General features: G+C 37.7%; 1 protein-coding gene and 1 pseudogene across 2 annotated transcripts in view; one reads left to right on the forward strand and one right to left on the reverse strand.

The window, feature by feature from the left end:
• Atxn3 (ataxin 3) overlaps positions 1-15,785 on the forward strand; it is a 39,560-nt gene extending 23,775 nt beyond the window's left edge. For both annotated transcript variants that reach the window (XM_076849738.2, XM_076849739.2), the window contains 2 exons: positions 6,155-6,285; positions 11,214-15,785. In XM_076849738.2, coding sequence (XP_076705853.2) covers positions 6,155-6,285; positions 11,214-11,308 — 226 coding nt within the window. In that variant the 3' untranslated portion in view covers positions 11,309-15,785. The remainder of the gene's footprint in view (positions 1-6,154; positions 6,286-11,213) is intronic.
• On the reverse strand, positions 2,700-3,519 carry LOC143641490 (keratin, type II cytoskeletal 8-like; annotated as a pseudogene).
• Positions 15,786-19,773: the final 3,988 nt, after the last annotated feature.

The raw sequence follows: 19,773 nt of genomic DNA on the forward strand, positions 1-19,773 counted from the left end.
GTCTTTCAATAACCAGTATCAGTATTTGGGCACATTGTTTTCTGGTCACATAAAGACATACATACTATATGTTAAAACATTTTCCCATGACAGTAATATTCTTTATATACTAGAGTGCATGATGTTTCATAAAGTGAATGAGTATATCATAATTTATTTATAAACCTTTTGGGTTTTGCTGTTAGGACTTTGGGTGTAATGAACAATCCTTGTACTGACTCTGCTTCTTTCTCATCCTTTCCTCTAATTATTCTGAGGATGTCAGATACTGGATTAGTGTATGAGATCATTTTTAAGGTTAAGTCCTCAGTACAGATTTCTAAATAAAGTGTTTTTCAGAATAGTTCTCAAATGATACTTCTACCATGTTTATTTCAGACCTTTTTTCTTTTGTCCAGAATCAGATGATTCAAATAGACATACGTTTTTTTTGGTACCAGGGATTGAATCCAGGGCACTTAACCACTGAGCTACTTCCCCAGACCTTCTAATTAAAATAATGATGATAATAATAATAATAATAATAATAATAATAATAATAATAATTTTTTAAATGAAAGTGTGTGTGTGTATATATATATATATATATATATATATATATATATATATATTTTTTTTTTTTTAAGATGTTGATGAACCTTAACTTTATATGTGGTACTGAGAATTGAACCCAGTGCCTCAACACAGGCTAGGCAAGCGCTCTACCATTGAGATATGACCCCAGCGCCCAAGACCTGTTTATTTTCTATTTAGACAGGGTCTTGTAGAGTTGCTCAGGGCCTTGCTAAGTTGCTGAGGTGGCTTTGAATTCATTTCCTCCTGCCTCAGCCTCCCAAGCTGCTGGGATTACAGGCAAGCAACACCTCACCCAGTTCTTTGTAGACATACCTTATAGAAAAACTACAAAATTCACAGTATACCTAAGGAAACGAAAACATTTCAAGTATAAAAATAAACCCATATTTTATTTACATTTCACCTTTTTTAGACTTTTTTTGGATTAAAAATGTGAAAATATCCATCACTTTTTCTTTTAATAGTAGTGAAGATAACTTAGTAATGGCTGAGTAATTATAACAAGCAAAATTCAAAAGTAATAACTAGGTGTTTTTTTTTTTTTTAGTAAAACGGACATTTTGGTCAACCTTGCACCCTTTTTAAAACGTTCAGGTATTGGTGTGCCTCCTTCTAATTGGAGGATAGTACATTGTGGATTAAAGATGGCTGTCAGCTTTAGCCTTTGTCCTCTGCCTCCTGGTTTAACTTTGAAAATATAGTGAGAACTTGAAATGTTAGAGAATATTTTCACATAGTTACATGTTGCTGAGTTTAAGAGTTGAACTTTTTGATGTTTGTTTTTAACATTGGCTAGCATTCTGAACTTTATAAAATAACTTCAAGAACTGAGAAACTAATATTTGCCTTTCACTAAAATTCCTGATTACTTATCCTGGATGGGTCCTTATCTCTCTAGCTCAGGGCACTTGCTCAAAGCTCATCAAGCTAACTGTTCTCTCTCAATCTCCCTAAACTGATACTGGTGCTAACTTGTTATTCATAAAGTTTTATAGGGTTCCCCACTTCCCGTTGGAAATTTGAAGCTTCATAATTAGTATAGTAACCACAGTACTTGTGCATAAAGCATACTATAAGATTTCTTTCTTATGTAAAAAATACCATTAAAAATCTACCTACTACAAATTTGTAGTTTAAGATTTACTAAATAATGTTTTCATAGCCAGGACATTTTTTCCAGCAGTAATTTCTAAATTACTTGTCGAAAAAAACTCAAGCAAAATTCTACTGTATCAGCCATGTCACTATAAAATCTGCTTTAACTTGTGTGTTATGAGGATCAAATTAAGCAGTCGGCATAAACTGTTTTGTAAACTGTATTTTATTACTATTGTGTTCTCCAGGTATAGTTTGCAACAATGCAGATTTTTTTCTGTTGCCTAAAGGCAGTTTCCCTACAAGGAAGGACACAAATATTATTTCCATGGCCATAGTTTGCTGTGACATTTTTTCTTCCCCTCAGTTGACAGAGCCAGCTGAGGTTTTTTTTTTGGAAAAAAACAAATGAATTGGTTTTGGATTGAGGGCATGGACAAGAGGGGGTGCAGTAGACCTCCCTCCGGGGTGGAGCTGAGAACCAGGACTGAGCCTTAGGTGGGTGGGTCTCTTGTTCACTGTATTCCTCTGTATAGGTGTCTCCCCTGTAGGCTCCACCACAGCTACAGGAGAGGGAAGCTGGGAAGGGACTTGGGGAGGCTGGGAAGAGACTTGGGGAGGCTGGGAAGAGACCTGAGAAGGCAGAGGACTTCGTCACTAGCTTCTCATTGTAGGTCTCAGTCTTTTCCCCAACCATGGCTTTGGTGTAGCTAAAGGACCTGGACCCCCTACCAAAGGTGGAGCTGGACTGGAAGGCACTCAGCCCCATCATAAGGAGACTCACGTTCTGCATCCAGGACCAGTGTCACATTCATAAGCTCCTGTACTCACACAGTTGTCATGTCACGTCTTGCTTGGCCTGCCATAGGGTGGCCCCAGCTAGCTGGCTTGGCCTTGGCACCCTTACCTGTCCATCTCCCTACTTTGTTGTCCAGCATCAGCAGGGGCAGCCTCCAGGTATATCTTCTGACATTTGAAGGCCTCACTTTCTGCCCAGAGGTGGCTGATGTTGAAGTTCATCTCAGAGATCAGCAGGCTGTTTCATTGTGGCCTTGTTCTGAGTGAGGACCTTGCGATGGTGCTGTCCATGTCCAGGGAGTGATGGGGTTCACGGACAGCACCACAGAGATGCATGTTCTGATCTTCTTTTCATAAGGCTGCCTGAGGAAGTTGATCTCATCAGTCAGCCCTTCCAGATCAGACTCCAGCTGTATCTTGTTCTTAGAATCCTCATCCCCATCCTTCCTGATGAGAATACCGGTTCTCCATCTCTGCATGCTTATTGATCTTGTTCTCATACTTATTCTTGAAGTCCTCCACCTTCTCTGCATACCACCGAGCTCTGCCTCCAGCTTCAACTTCTCCAGGCCCATTGACTCCAGCTGCTATTGAAGATTGTCAGTGTGGCTCTTAAACATGTTGTCCATGTCACTCTGAGCTATCTTCTGCTGCTGCAGGAGGCTCCACATGGTCTCCAGCATTTTCTGCTCCAGGAACCATACATTATCAATGAAGGCAGCAAATTTGTTGGGAGTTTTGATCTATTTCTCTTCCTGAATATGCATGGCCTGGATGTTGGGATCCATCTCCAGTTCGAGGGGCCTCAGCACTCTGTGGTCCACTGTTATGTTTGTGATGCCCCACCATATCACCAACCTTGCCATGGCCACTGGCTAGACCTCTGCCAGCACACAGTCTGCCCTAGAAGCTGCTCCCGCTGTCCACCCAGGAGAAGCTGGAAGAGTTGATATGCATACCAGGTACACTCATGTATGTGTAAGTGACTACTGGAGGCCCTGGAGCCAGAGGTGGACACTGAGTAGGACTTCTGGGCACCCTGATGGACATGGTGGAGGCTGGAGTGAAGGCATGCAGGCTGAAGATGAGATTTGTGAAGCTGAGCAGCTCTTTCAGGTAGTCTGCGGTGGCTTTTCTGAGCCATCACTTCAGTGGCATGGCATAATTTGTCTGACAGGGTTCAATTTAAGAAGCAGAAACTATTAGGGGTGTTTAAATAGAGTAGTATTCAATACAGAAATTAGTGGTGTAAAGTCTTAGGAATAGTGGGAGGGTGTGGTATTCTAGGCCTCCAGAATACCACAGTCCACCTCTGGCAATAGTTGCAACTCTTGCCCTGTTGGGACGATGGCAAATCAGGATTTTTGTCAGAGGAGGATACCAGGGTTTGAACTCAGGGGAACTTGACCACTGAGCTACATCCCTAGCCCTATTTTGTATTTTATTAGAGACAGGGTCTCACTGAGTTGCGTAGTACCTCGCTAAATTGCTGAGGCTGGCTTTGAACCCATGTTCCTCCTGCCTTGGCCTCCTGAGCTGCTGGGATTACAGGCGTGCGCCACCATGCCTGGCCCAATTCAGGATATTGAGTTTAAGAACACAGTGTTACAGCTGTGATCCCAGGGTCAGGAAGCCACTGCTGCACCTACATGGACCTGGGAGCATGAAGTCTGGCCTCCACAGTGACAGCCATGTAACAGGATTCAGGGACTGTATCTCCATAACTTTGCTTACCAGCAGAGAGCAGCCACGGTAGCAAGAAGATGGCTGTACCTCATTTCTGCCTTTATAATCTCATACTAAGGCTTAATTTGTAACCAGGATCCTATCTGTAAAGGAGTGTTGGTCTTGCGGGTTTTAGCTTGGTGGCCTCTGTAATACCAAAGGCACATTAGAATGCACAGTGGGATGGATGCTGAGTGCTTTTTGAACATGTTCCATCTCCGTGTCTTCGAGGCTGAAAGGTGTCAAGATTGTTTCAAAGTTGGCAGTTGTTTTTCTTCTCATTTTTCATCAATTAAAAGTAGAATAACCCCATAAATATGTGCAATTATTAATGTCATTAATATTAATTTAAAAATAAGAAGTAGGATTAAGGTTATCCCTCTGAAGTTGCTATCTGTCCTATCACTCTCTTGCATTTCGACATTCATTCTTGAGTAGAAGAGAGAAGGCATGGAAGCTATCTGATATGCCAGAAATTCCTGAGAAGTCTGTCTGTCTCATGCCGTGGCTCAGAACCAGGACATGCTAGTGGAGCATGCTGCCCACGCATGCACCATTAGCCATGAACATCGGCAGGTCACACACCTGTGCTGCATCAGCATTCTATCTCAGGCCATCAGGAAGAAATCGAGTTACCACTGGTGGAATTTTCTTTGTTACTCACATTTAAAATTCAAGATTGAGAGGCACACTGGGGGAAAAAATATGCCATTCTATTAATAGTGTTGCTGATAGTTTTAAAATTCTGGTTCCTTTTTAAATATGACTTCAGATTCTCAGCCATTTATAAAATATATGTTTTTTTAGTATTCTGTGTGTGTGTTTTTACATATGAAATAATTTCAGACATACATAAAAGCAGAAATAGTACACAGGGCTCCTTATCCCTTCAGTTCCCTGCACCCAGATTTTCCAGCTGTTGACCTTTCTGAACCATTTGGGAAAAACTTGCATTATTTCTCATTGTGTCTCAATGCTTCAGTGTGTATTTTCTAAATACAAGGATACACTCCTACTACCTGTTGCCTGTTTGTTGGAGATAGGATCTCACAGTGTTGCCCAGGCTGGTCTCAAACTTCTGGCCTCAAGGGATCCTCCTTCCTGCCTCAGCTTCCCAAATAGCTGGGACTGAGGTGTGTGCCACTCCACCCAGTTGCAGTCACTGGCATGTTTCCATGTTAAAAAATATGGATTTTATGACATTGTTTTTACTTTAAAAAATACAGAAGAACTTATTGCAATACAGTCTACTACTGAAAGCTTGATAGTATGTTTTATAGTTGTTTTCGTGTCTTTAATTCATCAAGTACCTGATAAATGTTTACTATGTGACAAACACAGTGTTAGGCACTAGAGAAATAGATAAACAGGACTAGGTTTGTATTCTTGCTAGCTTATTCCCCAAGAAAGAAACTAAAGAGAAGAATATCAGATGGTAGTAAGTTTATACCGAGGATTAAAATGAAGTAATGAAAATAAACAAAATGAAGTAATGAGGTAGAACACCAGGGTGGCTACTTCAGGTGGGTGTTTAAAGGCTTCTATGGAGATGTTTAAATTCAGAAAGACCTGAAGGATAAGAAGGGAAAAGATCATGTTAATTTACATGCTATTGCAAGGTGATTTCTCAGAGTCCCTTTTCAGTGACTTCAAACAATATTAAGGATCTGTAAACCAATACTCATTTGCATAAGAATAACTACCAGTGAATCTTGTATGATAAGTTATTTTGTGGTGGAAGTACCTATCTCTTAATTGGTCTGATAAATTCAAATTTTATATCTAGGTTTCCTAGTATGAATACTTAATTATCAGACCAGTTATTCTTGCTGCATTTTGTGGTGTTCATGACAGTGATTATTTTTTGATTTATGGAACAGTTTTTCATGTGAAAGATCTTCTCCTGTTTATTTGGTTTTTAGATCATTATTTAATATGCATTCACTTTCAAATGTTTCAGGCAACAACAGCAGAAGCAGCAGCAGCAGCAGCAGCAGCAGCAGCAGCAGCAGCAAGTAGATCCACCAGGACAGGTGTCACATCCATGTGAAAGGCCAACCACAAGTTCAGGAGCACATGGGAGTGATCGAGGTTTGGATCTCTGATTAGTAGTCATTACATTTGTTACTTGCATGCTCTATTTGATACACAAACTCCATGTGATTTTGTTAATAACTTCATTTATTTTTATGTGGTCTTGAGGTTCAAACTCAGTGCCTCACACGTGCTAGGCAAGTCCTCTACCATAGAGCCACAACCCCAGCCCTCCATGTGATTTTTGCTTCATATGTTCTCTTTCCTCTTTAGTCCTGTTAAAACTGTTAATTGAATTTGTACGCTGACTTTCCCTGGTCTATAGAGTAGGCAGACTAGAGTACTCAAAGAATATTTGGTTTTAAAATTATAAATATAGTACATGCAACTTCAGAGTAATTAGTATATTCTCCAAAAACTCCTCAGAGATAGTGAATATTAATAGATGGAAAATAAATACAGTTTATTACCTAGAAAACTAAAAAACATTTGAGTGTAATCCAAAGATCAGCAGGCTTAATAGTTCTTAAACATTGGTCAAATGTTGGTAGTAGAAGTTGAATGAAAAGGAAGCTGTATCTGACAAAGGATTTGTAAGGTGAACCTGCAGAGAGCTCTCAAAACTATACAGTAAGAAAATAACTCAAATAAATAGATGAAGAATTTGAAAATACATTTCACCAAATAACACAGTGATAAGCAGCACACTGAAAATGGTCAGTATCACTAGTCACTAGAGAAGGGCACAATAAAACCACAGTGATGGGCCAGGGTTGTGGCTCAGTGGTAGAGTGCTTGCCTAGCATGCATGAGACACTGGGTTCGATCCCTGGCACCACATAAAAATAAACAAATGAAATAAAGGTATTGTGTCCATCTACAACTAAAATATATTAAAAAAAAAAAAAAAACAGTGATGGGGCTGGGGTTATGACTCAGTGGTAGAGGACTCACCTAGCACATGTGGGGCACTGGCTTTGATCCTCAGCACCACATAAAAATAAGTAAATAAAATAAAGGTATTGTGTCCATCTACAACTAAAAAGTATTAAAAAAAAAAATCACAGCCAGCTGTGTGGTGGTGCATGCGGATAATCTCAGTGGCTTGGCAGGCTGAGGCAGGAGGATCACGAGTTCAAAGCCAGCCTCAGCAAAAGTGAGGCACTAAGCAACTCAGTGAGACCCTGTCTCTAAATAAAATACAAAATCAGGCTGGGGATGTGGCTCAGTGGCCGAGTATGCCTGAGTTCAATCCCCAGTACCAAAAACAAAACAGAACAAAAAAACCCCACAATGAGATACTGTGACATACCTGTAAGAATGGTTTGTGGCTGGGGTTGTGGCTCAGTGGTAGAATGCTTGCCTAGCATGTGTGAGGCACTGGGTTTGATCCTTAGCACCATATAAAAATAAAATAAAGGTTTGTGTCCATCTACAACTAAAAAAAAAAATTAAAAAAAAAAAATGGAAAGATTGACTTTATGAACAAATAAATGATATTAAATGCTTGCAAGGCTCAGAGCAACTGGGACTATTAGTGAGAATGTAAAATGTTCTCCATGCTTTGGAAAACAGTGTGGCATTTTTTATATACTTAAATGGTATACTTAACCATGTGACCCAGGAGTCTTAACACCTAGCTATGTAATCAAAAGAGAGAAAACTTACACAAAACTTACAAGTGGTTGTATATAGCAGCTGGATTCATTGTGGCGCTAAATTGGAAGCTGCCTACAGGTGACCTTCATGTGATGAATCGGTACTCACACAGATGTATCCAAACAACTGAAGACTAAAAGGAATGAACTTGTGCTTTTTCTCATTCCTCCTGCTGTGTGAAGTGAAGAACCTGGATACTTGTGTAAAACAAACAAGAACCTCAAAAGCAGAGAAGAGACAGTTGGTTAGGGACCTCAGGATCAGAGAGTAACATGGTCATGAATCGTCTGGATTTTCTGTTTTGCTTCAGATATGCTGAACTTGGTGCAGAGAAGCCACAGGCACAGACCAAGAGAAAAGCTCCCCCAGAAGCTGCTATCTATAGCCAAAAGTGGCTGCTAACCAGACAGAACAATAGAAATTACCTCTTCAGATGGGCGTGGTGGTGCACACCTGTAATGCCAGTGATTTGGGAGGCTGAAGCAGGATGATCAGAAGTTCAAAGCCAGCTTCAGCAAGTTAGCAAGGCCCTAAGCTGTCTCAGAATTTTAAGAAAAGGGCTGGGTATGTGGCTCAGCGTTTAAATGCTCCTAGGTTCAATTCCCAGTAGCAGAAAAGAAGAGAAGAGATTACCCATTCTGAGCAACACAGAGAAAACAGACTGGAAAAAATGGACAGAGCATTAGAGATCTGTTGCACACTAACAAAAGACCTAACATTTGTATCATGGGAGAGAAAGAGGGTGAAGATGAAAAAGTTTCTGTAGAAATGATGGTTGAAAATTTCCAAAATTTGACAAAGACAGAACACTAGAAATTGAAGAAGCTGAATGAACTTTACATAAGATAAACCCCCCAAATTTATACCACAACGTGTCATGAGAAATCATGGAGGCCAGAAAGAAGTAGACAACATTCTTCCAAGTACTGAAAGAAAAACTATACACAAATTCTATAGCCAGTGAAATATCCTTCAGGAATAAAGGGGAAGTGAAGATATTTTTGCCTCCAGTTAGACCTGTCAAGTTCAGAAAATAAGTAATAAAGAAATATCAGGAAGGAAAAATAGAGAATGGCAGACACAATAGACTTTCTCCTCCTCTTGTATTTTCCAAATTATGCTTAATGATTGATACAAGAATTATAATAATTGATTTGGTTTTCAGTGATATAAAGAAAATATTTGGGGGCTGGGATTGTGGCTCAGTGGTAGAGCGCTTGCCTTGCATGTGAGAGACCCTGGGTTCGATCCTCAACACCACATAAAAATAAATCAACAAAATAAAGATATTGTGTCCATGTATAACTAAAAAAATATTTTTAAAAAAAGAAAATATTTGAAGGAAATATATGTTACAAATGAGGGAGGGTCAAGGGATAGAAAGAGAAGGGAGCTTTCTACATTTACTTTTAACTGGCCCAGCCAACTTTGGAATATAATTTGACCATTTTTTAAAACACTGAATATACATTGACCATATGACCCAGCATTTACATTCCTGGGCATTAATTCAGAAATGGAAATTTATGTCCGAACAAAAACCTGCACACAAATGTTCATTGCAACTTTGTCATAATAAAAACTGGAAATAACCAACATGTCCTACATGGGTGAATGGCTAAGCATAGTGTATCTATACCATGGAATATAATCCCAGAGTCAAAAAGAAACCAACTGCAGTGACTTAAAGGGATCTCTCAGGAGCATTGTGCTGAGTGTGGGAAAAAAAAATCTACAAAGGTCTCCAACTGTATGATTCTATTTGCACAACATTCCAAAAAGCACAAATACATGGACATAGAGAACGAATTAGAGGTTGCCAACAATTAGAGAGAGGGTAGAAAAGGGATAAGGGTGACTATAAAGCATTGGCAGGAAGGAGATCTTTGTGGTACTGGAGTGGTTCCATGTCTTTTCGTCATTTGGTTTTGCAGTACTGGGGATCAAACTCCGGGCCTCATGCATGCTAGGCAAGTATGCTCTTCCATGGGCTACCCTACAAGTCTGTTTTCCTGATTATGGTGGTGATGGTTACATGCATTCATATGTGTAATGTAATGTCATGTAGAACTACACAGTGCACTAATGTCAATATCTGGATTGGGCTCTTTTTTTGTGGGGGGGGGGGTACTGGAATTGAACCAAGGGGATGTGAGCCACATCCTAGCCTGTTATAATTTTTTTTTTTTTTTAATTTTGAAACAGGTTCTCACTAAGTTGCGGAGGCTGACCTTGAAGTTATGATTCTCCTGTCTTAGCCTCCCGATCCCCTAGGATTACAGGCATGCACCACCATGTCTGGCTGAGCTTTAGTTCTATAAAATGTAACTTGGGTGAAGTTGGGCTGAAGGGTACATAACTATTTAATTTTGCAACTTTCTGTGAATTGACAATTATTTCAAAATCAAATTTTTCCAGAAAGTATGAATTGTTGATACACAGAATAAATCTTAAATGCATTATGCTCAGTAAATATAGCCATATTCAAAAGGCCAAATATTTACTGTATACTTCTATTCATATGACTTGGAGGAAGTGATAAGGTTAAACAACAAAGAACATATCAGTGGTTGCCTGGGATTAGGGATTAGGGATTGGGGATTGACCACAAAGAGGGATCACTAAGGAATTTTTGGAGGCAGTGAAACAGGTATGTATCTTGATTGGTAGTGTTAATTAAACAGCTCCATGCATCTATAAGAGATTTAAAACTGCAGGACTCGTGGTGCACACCTGTAATCCCAGCAATTTGGGAGGCTGAGACAAGAGGATTGCAAGTTTGAGATCTGCCTCAGCAATTTAGCAAGACTGTGTTCAAAATAAAAATTATTTTAAAAGGCGAGGGCTAGAGGTATAGCACTTGTGGGTTAAATCCCTAGTGCTACAACTAATGAACCAGCTGTGTGTACTGGTATCTTAGGTGCAAGTAAGTCAAAATATCTGTGTTCTGCTTGGTTAACAAATGTATATTTGTAGCCCTTTCATGTGATAGAATTCAAGTTGTTGTTTATTAAAAAAAAAAAAAAAAAAATAGGAGAAAACTGCCTTCCTGAATAGAAATCTAGAATAGCAACGTTTATGGATATCACAAATAAAGAATTTAATTCTTTAAAAAAAAAAATCCCCAGTGCTACCAAGAAAAAGAATTGTAAAACTATAAGTAAGTGTGAATTTTATTTTATATGAATTAAAAAGACAAAAAAAAAAAAAAAAAAAAGAGAGAGAGAAACCAGGGTTTAAACAGAAGTACATTCCCTAAGAGTTCATCTTTTGATGACCAAGAATTTTCTAGAAATTTTTAAGAAATGTGTTTTATTTTCCCACAGGTGATTCCATGAGTGAAGAAGACATGCTTCAGGCAGCTGTGACCATGTCCTTAGAAACTGTTAAAAATAATATGAAAACAGAAGGAAAAAAATAATACCTTTAAAAAAAATCATCTAGATATTCACACTTTCCAACCTTGTCCTGTGTGGTTACAGCATAGGGTCCATTTTGGTAATGTGTCAAAGAGCAATGTTCATCAGAGGAAATAAGACCTTTAGGTGGTTTGCAAACACAATGATGAGAAAGTGAAAAAATGCATCAGTTGAAGCACTAAATAATGATCCTCCAAAGACTAGCCCAAAAGCTAGTCAGCAATTAAAAAATTTAAAATGGTTTTCTAAATGTTTCTTTTTCTCTTTGTGTGTGCAATATCTAACATGTCTAAAATTAGTATATTTTTCTTGACTCTTTTTATAGACCAAACTAACTTGCTCTTGCCACTGAACTTGTTCCATGTGATTTTGTTCTCCTTTTCTCTGTTGGGTTGTAAGAAATTTGGCTGTCTTTCATCATCTAATAACTGCTTTTATTTCTCATGAACCAAATTAACCTTTCAGGAAAATGTCTGTCTGCCTCAATGATGGTATTAGTTCTAGAAGGATAAACCTTTCTCTCACACCTAATTGTACTGTGCAGTTGGATGTTTTCTCTGGTTATTTTCTTGGTTCACAATTTTTCTGCTAGTTAGATTTTATTATTTTTCTACAACTCTTTTGAAAGATGGTTATCTTTTCTGAGGTTTTGTTTTTTAAGCTCTCTATTATGGGATCATTATTTTATGACTTCGGTGCATTCCTAAATTCTGAAATCAGCTCTACACAAGTATTTGAGAATAAATGAGCATTAAAAAAAAAATGTGTGAGCACATGCTTTCTCAGATGCTTTATAAATGTCTTTTCAATTATGTCAGAACTTTTACAGCTTTGTTGTAATCCCTTTCTCCTGCGCCTTATTTCCTTTTTCTCCAGTTGGGAAATGTCGAAAGCATAGTGTGCAGGCACATTTTCTTGTGTTACGAGGCTTAACATATGTACCCACTATGAATGTATGATATAGAAAAATCTGGCCTTCAATTTTAGTAATAGTTTATTTTAATTTTTCTTTTGTGATGGAGCTTTATGTTGTATTTACAATTGAATCATGGAATGTAGATGTCTGCTTCACATATTTTAGGTAGATAAGCTTGCCAGAGATGGTAATATGGAACATGAAATAGTTTACTAATGAAAATATATTTAAATTTATACTGTGATTTGACATTGCATCATGTTTAAATAGCTTTAGAGTTACTGAAGTCACAGTACTTAATGAGTCTGTAAATAAGAAAGTTCTTAGTTTTGATAAACATTGGGATGCACACAGAGTTTCTTGCTGGATCAATATAGTGGTGTGATTTTGGTGAAAATTAACCACGTCTCACCTGGTGCAGTGGCGAAAACCTGTTATTCTAGCAACTTGGGAGACTGAGGCAGGAGAATCATAAGTTGAGACCAGTCTTGGTAATTTAGCAAGGTTCTGCCTCAGAATAAAAAAATAAAAAGGCTGAGGATGCGTTTCAGTGGTAGAGTGCCCCTGGGGTCAATCCCCAGTGCCCCAAAACAAAAAGAAAACTTTACCATGTCTCTCTTAATGGGTGTCTGTCATTTGCTCCCCACCCCTTTTTGAAGCCCTTTTGAATGTTGAATTATTCATAAGCTAAACTTCAAGAAGAAATTTCAGCTGATAACTTAAGAAAAGTAAAGTATGGCATGTTGTACCACTGGTTTGTGGCTGCACACATTTTATCAGGGAAAGCTTTTTGAGCTAGGATTATTGCTAACTGAAAAGAGATGATAAATATCTTTATTTATCATTATGAAATAACTTTTTCTTAGGACAGATTTTTTAAGTCATTATTTTCTGAAGTTTCCTTTACACAATATTAGACAGTTTTATTTTAAAATCTGAAGTTTTAACTATTGAAAATGTTACAGAATTATAAAACTTCAGAAATGCAAGGGATGTTAGAGCTCAAAGACTCCCTCAAAATGCACAAAGCTAAACATTTTAAGACCAAACATTTATGTAATTATCCCCCAGTGTTCTAGCCATATTTTCCACGGATATTTGGCCTTTACCTTTTCTCTTTGAAAAGTTGCATTAAACTTTTCAGAGTGAATTGATGAACTACTTAAAAGTAAAAAAACCAACAAAGTTTTAACTTTAGAGTTTATTAAGTTTATGCATTACATGCCTTAAAGCACTTACAAAAGTATGGCATGTCAACCTTTATTTGTTTATTAGGGACATTTTAAAACAGCAGAGTACACACTGGATGTGTTTGTTTAGTTTCTTGTGAAATTGTCATATTTGGCAGGCAGAGCCAGAATCACCAGTCAATTGCCATCTTATTTGGATTGACCTAAATTTATCTGAATGATTAGATTTATCTTAATTGATGAGCCACTGTGAAAATATGCCAGTACTTATAACAGTAGCATCAAAAAAAAAAAAATTGTTATGGAACTGCCACTTCCAGTAAACCACCTGCAAGAAAGTCAGGAGCAAGCAAATTCATAGTAACTGTCCTGCTAAGAGAGTTATAAAGATTTCCATTCTGTTGTATCAATTGGGAACATCTTAATGTTTAATATTTAAACTTTTGGTATCATTTTTCTAATGTATAATTTGTATTACCAAGATTAAATATGTATAGTGCTGATGCTAATATTTTAAGTAAAATTTAAGCAAACTTTGGGAAATAACACTCATATTTTTAGGTATTGTGGATTTACTAAGGGATTATCTGTTTTAAGTATTCAGAGTAGCTAACCTCTGATCCAAAACCATCGATATGCTTTTTATAGTAAATAACATACAAATATTCAGGAATATAAATTGTCTGAAATGGTTGCTGCAGGTGAACCCTAAATTCTAAGATTTTGGCCACATTATTTACAATTCACAGAAGATTTAAGAGGTGCTTTTTTTTAAAAAAAAAAAAAACTTGATTTTCTTAATTGAAGTTTTATTCATGATACCAAAATTAATGAAGAAAGCTGAGAACTAGTTGACTTTTATTATAAGCAAAAACTACTAGTAGTTATGATTCATCTAATAGCAAGTTGAATAAAATAAAGTTTATTCCAGTCAGAGCCTAAATCACATTTTCAGTTCTACATGTTTGATAGTATTTTTAAATCACACTAGCACCAAGAGTTACTAAATTCTTAAAACTGGTCATTGGACCTGTGCAAATTCAAATATCAATTCAGTGCATAATCAAAATGTGGTAATTTAAAAATCTTAAGTTGGAAAAACTTTGCTATTTTAAGTTATTAGGAGGATTCCCAGCTAGGGATATGGCTCAATGGTAGAGTGATTGCCCAAGATGTGTGAGGCCCTGGGTTAAATCCCACCATCTTTAAAAAAAGTTACGAGGATTTAATAATTAATATTGAGACCGCCTATTAAAAATCCTATCTGTGGAGGTCAGTAAAGCTCAGTGGTAAAGCCCTTGCCTGGCACACTCCAAGCCCGGATGTCACTCCTTTTCCTCTCCCTCCCCCCCAAAAAACCCATTTTATCTTTGATTGGAAAGGCTTCAGGCCAGTATTTTCTAAGTGAATTCTTTGTTGTCTCTGAGTTCTAGCAAGTATAGAGAATGGGATATATGTGACCCTAATTAGGAAAAAAAAAATTATCATTTAAGCAGTGTAAATAATTTTTCACTTTTTCCTATTCAAAATAAAACCTTCATTCCTAGTTCCTTTATAACCATCTTTTGTTAAAGAAATGAACTGACTTTTGTATTGTTTTTTAAAAAGTCTTATTAATAATAAAAACTTTTATTCTATTCTTTCATGAATAAAAAGATGATTGGCATGGTTAGATTGTTCCTGAATTTTGATTCTTTTAAGAATATTTCTGCTGTTTTTATTTTTTCCAAAATGGTCTGGCATTTTAATTATTAATGCTAGTAATGTAACTTCTAAATTTATGGTAATTGGTATGTTTAATAAGTGTATTGATACATTTTAATACTGGATTCACAGACAAAGTGGGAAGCAGGAAGTATTAGTGAGATGTGTGTGAAAACTCCTGATTTGTTTAGGCATCTTTCAGTTGTCTCTTGCATAGTTTAAAGTTGAATGTTTCCTGGGATATTTTTAATGTTTTTTTTTTTTTTGAAAGAAGAAATCATAACATTTAAACATGGTTACCTAATTTCTACAACACTGGATTAGTATGAATAAATTTTTTAAAATTACTGTTCTGTATAAATGAAATATTTGGAATTCAAGTATAAAAAAACATGTGAAACAAAAGGCATTGTCTTTTGGCCATGATACAAGTGCACTATGGCAGTGCTGTTTGCTCAGGACCCAGCTCTGCAGCCCCTCTGTGTGTGTCCCTCTCTTGTAGAGTTGTTTGCCGTTACTCCACACACAGGCCTTCCTCTGGTCCTTCCAAGCCGGGCTTCCAAAGCACTGTTGAACGCTAAGGATTCTATTGTTGATGTGGATATTCGATGAGTTGTATTTTAAATATCAAAGACTATTAAATAAAGAGAATGTTTGCTTTTTTATTTCTTTCTCTGTGTTTATTTTAAGTTCATAGTCTTGCTATTCAAAGTATGGTTGGAGGGCCAGTAGCATCTGTTTCACCTGAGAGCTTTTCTGAAATGAGTTTCAGGCCACACTCAGCCCTGAATCAGAACTGAGCATTGGAAAGCTCCATGCTCTGTATTCTTGCCCCACTTCAGTGACAGATGCAGCAGACCAGGGAGCCCACTGATATTCCTGCCACAGGTTCCATTATTACCTGCGCCTCCAATCTTTTCCAAAAGAAGTTAAGAAGTCCACATTTTTATTTGAGATGATTTTTAAATGCTTGTGTAATTGTTCTTTAGGCTTGACAAAGGGCATTGGTAATTTTTATTTTTATGCTGGGAATTGAACCCAGGGCCTCATGCATGCTAGGCAAGTGCTGTGCCACTGGCCACATCCATAGCCCCAAGCAACAATTTCTGTGTGCTGTTTTTCTTAATTTTACGCAACTCCACACTGGAATCCAAATATAGTAACAGTTGTGAGCCACATAATAATGTTTCAGTCAAAGAAGGACACCAGTCATTTTTCATTCCTTTTTACTGTGGTAAAATACAGATAACAAAATGTACCATCTTAACTATTTTGAGGGTACATTTTAGTGGTAATAAATACATTCATAATTGGTACACCCATCACTACCCATCCCACTGCCAGAACTGTCTTCATCTTGTAAAACTGAAACTATACCGTGACACCTAGGTTCCCCATAATGTCCTCTGCCCCTTCCCCAGCCCCTGACAACTGCCATTCTATTGGTCTTTATGATTTGACTACTATAAGCCTCATAAAAAAAAAAATCATGCAGTATTTGTCTTTGTGTACTGAGCTCATTAAACAGCATAATATCCACAAGATTTATCCATTTACGGGGGCTGGGGTTGTGGCTCAGTGGTAGAGCGCTTGCCTAGCATATGTGAGGCACTGGGTTTGATCCTCAGTACCACATAAAAATAAATGTTAAAAAAAAATTTATCCATTTTGTAACATGTCAAAATTTCTTTTTTAAAGCTGAGTAATATTCCATTGTATGCATATACCACATTTTGCTAATCAATTCATCTGTTAAAATCAATAGCTTCTCTACATAGTGCACTATGTAGTAGCTATAACGTGTTAGAAACTATGATGGAAAACTGCCAAGCCCAATTATGTCTAATTCTTGGAACATCAGAGAGGTTGTAAGTTTCAAGCTGAGCAGAATTGAATCATCCTTGCTCAGCCTGAGCCCCATGTTATTCACAAGAGCCCCAGGCAAGTCCACTTGTACCCAGAATCCTACTGAGTGTCTTGAAAAATAACTGTCAGATTCACCCCTCTGAAGTGGTCCAGCCCAGCACCAGATGCCAGGAAGGAGCAGATCCTATGCCATCTCCATTGCTTTCCTGCTTTGTCAAAATGATGTTCTTCAAAAGCTGTTTCTGTTCTGCAGAGGGGCAGCTCTGTCTCCAACACTGAACCCCCTTTTATCTTCTCAGGCCCAAAGCAGATCTAGCTTCTTTGAATCATCACCTTCAAGGTCTTACAGTTAAATATAGAGGATTAATACCACTTACACAAGGTCTTCGGAGTAGTCAAATTCATAGAGAAAATAAGTTAACCCCAAAATACAGAGAGACCAAGAGAGGAGATTATGGTAATGGAAAAGCCAGCTACAACAGAGACTTTACCACACTCCTTTTTTTCTCTCATCTTTGAGAAGTGATTGCTAGTTCATGGATGACACAATACCAGAGTCAAGGAGTCTGCTCTTTCTGTATTATTGCTTTATGTACATGACTCCCATGGCTACAGTCAACTCGGGGACCCTTAGTGCCCATGATTCCATCTGCATTCCAGCATTAAAAAATAAAGTATAGCAGAGAAAGGCCATGTGCCCTTTTTTCTCTATGGAAACTGCACCCACCACTTCCGAGTATATTACATTGGCTAGAACTTAATTAATTACATGGTCACTCCTAGGTACAAAGTGGGTTTGAGTAGCCATGAACCTTAGCTTGGGTACCCTAGATGCAGATCCTGAAGTGAAGAGTCCTGTGAAAATGATTTTTTTTTAAGTGTCACGAGGAAGAATTGGAAAGGGTAGAGAAGAAAAACAGGCAGACCAGGAAGTCTGTAAAGGAATGATCTTAAGCAAAGCCTCCATCCTGAAGTTAGGTCTGGAGGGAATATGTTCACATTTCAGAGGCAGGTCTTGGGGTGTTGCATTATTTCACACTCCGACTGATCAAGACAGGGTTTCAGCTCTCCAGGCACACAGGCAGAACGGGCTCTGGCAACCCAAGGCAGTCCTCTGATAATCAGACACAGGTGAGGGCCAGTATGCATGACTATGGTAAAATGAGGGGATACGAGAGGGGCACTTGCATCTTATGCTAAACCAGGCATTCAGGTAAAAAGCAGGGGTTCAATTACCATGACAGAAGGGCAGAACAGACTTTGGTGAACAATTAGTAGTGACTTCCATATGAGACAACAGAAGAGAGAATGTTATTTTTTTGGAAGATTGAAATATTGATGCAGGAACGAGCAGAACAAGCCCAATACTAAATGTTAAAAAGAAATATGCCCAGTGGCACACAGACAACGAAAGCAACCAATATTTTGGTGAGACGTGGACTAAAATCGGGTGGTTTGGTTAAAAGTCACTGGAAGAAACACCAGATTCCTTGGAGAGGAAGAATTTATCAATAAATAATATTTTAACTTATTTACAGAACTAAAAGACATGTTTTTTTTCAAAGGGCTCACTCAGTGCCCAGCATAGTGAAAGAGAGAAACAACAACAACAACAACAAAAAAAAAAAAAACCCACACTAAAGCACAACATTATTAATTTCAGAATATTCGAGATAAAGAGAAGATCTGACAGACAAGCTTCCAGAAAGGAAAAACAGGCCAGAAAATAACCAGGATTTTATAGCAGGAAAACACAGCCCTGGGTAATGAGGACTGCATCAAAGCCAACTGCTAGAATTCTTGATGTTTTATTGAAAACAGAATTAGGAGCATGTCTTACAAGTTTCACCAACAGTTAATTTAGTGATTCTGTAGTAACAGAAAATTGGGCAAATCAAGGAAATGAAATCTTAGTACACCACCTGGTTCAGCTACAATGAAAAATCATATAAGGTAACATTGATAACTGACTTTGCCAATAATTATGATATTACTGTATTGGAAGCTCAGAAGGCAGAAATGTGAACATACTCCCTTCCAGACCTGTCTTCAGGATGGAGGCTTTGCTCAGAATGGAGGCATGGTATAAGGATTAAATCTTTTATTTTTCTTAATGAAAAGGTGGTTATGTCTAAAGTTAATGAGGTAATGGCAATCATAAGCATAATAGAAATTCAGAAGGAGATATCAAACTAATAATGTGAAGCCCATGTTAAAGATGGATTTTTGCTTTATATTTGCCTAAATAACTCCATTTTGATGACTGTCTCAGAACAAAAGAAGAGCTTTCACTAGAGGAGACTTGATTCCAACATCTGAGAAACAGAGACCAGATAGTAGCTAATGTATTTAAAACCTTTCTGATTTTTTTTTCCTTTTTCTTTCTATCCACTGAGGTTTCAAAAATCCTAGGTTCAAATTTTCACCTAGGAAGTCTATATCACCTGGAGCTCCTGAGGTCTGAGGGCTGTGTCTGATGTGATGTGTTCAACTGTGCTGGTGTGTTCTTTCTACTCATGAATGATGACGAAGAACACCTGTATTAACACAGGAACATTGGGCAGGAAAAGTTATCCTCAGCTCAAATATTTTCAAACTTGTATTTTAACTTGCTATTATAAAACATTCCAAACATGCAGAAGTTAGTGACTAATATAATGAACCTCCATGTACTCATCAACTTCAATAATGATCAATTCCTGACAACTGTTGTTTCACATGCCCTTCCCCCCATTATTTGGAGTGCATAGAAGACACCATAACATGCCATTTTTCAGGATAATACTTTGTA

Source organism: Callospermophilus lateralis, chromosome 3, assembly GCF_048772815.1.
Source record: "Callospermophilus lateralis isolate mCalLat2 chromosome 3, mCalLat2.hap1, whole genome shotgun sequence".
NCBI classification, from domain to species: domain Eukaryota; kingdom Metazoa; phylum Chordata; class Mammalia; order Rodentia; family Sciuridae; genus Callospermophilus; species Callospermophilus lateralis.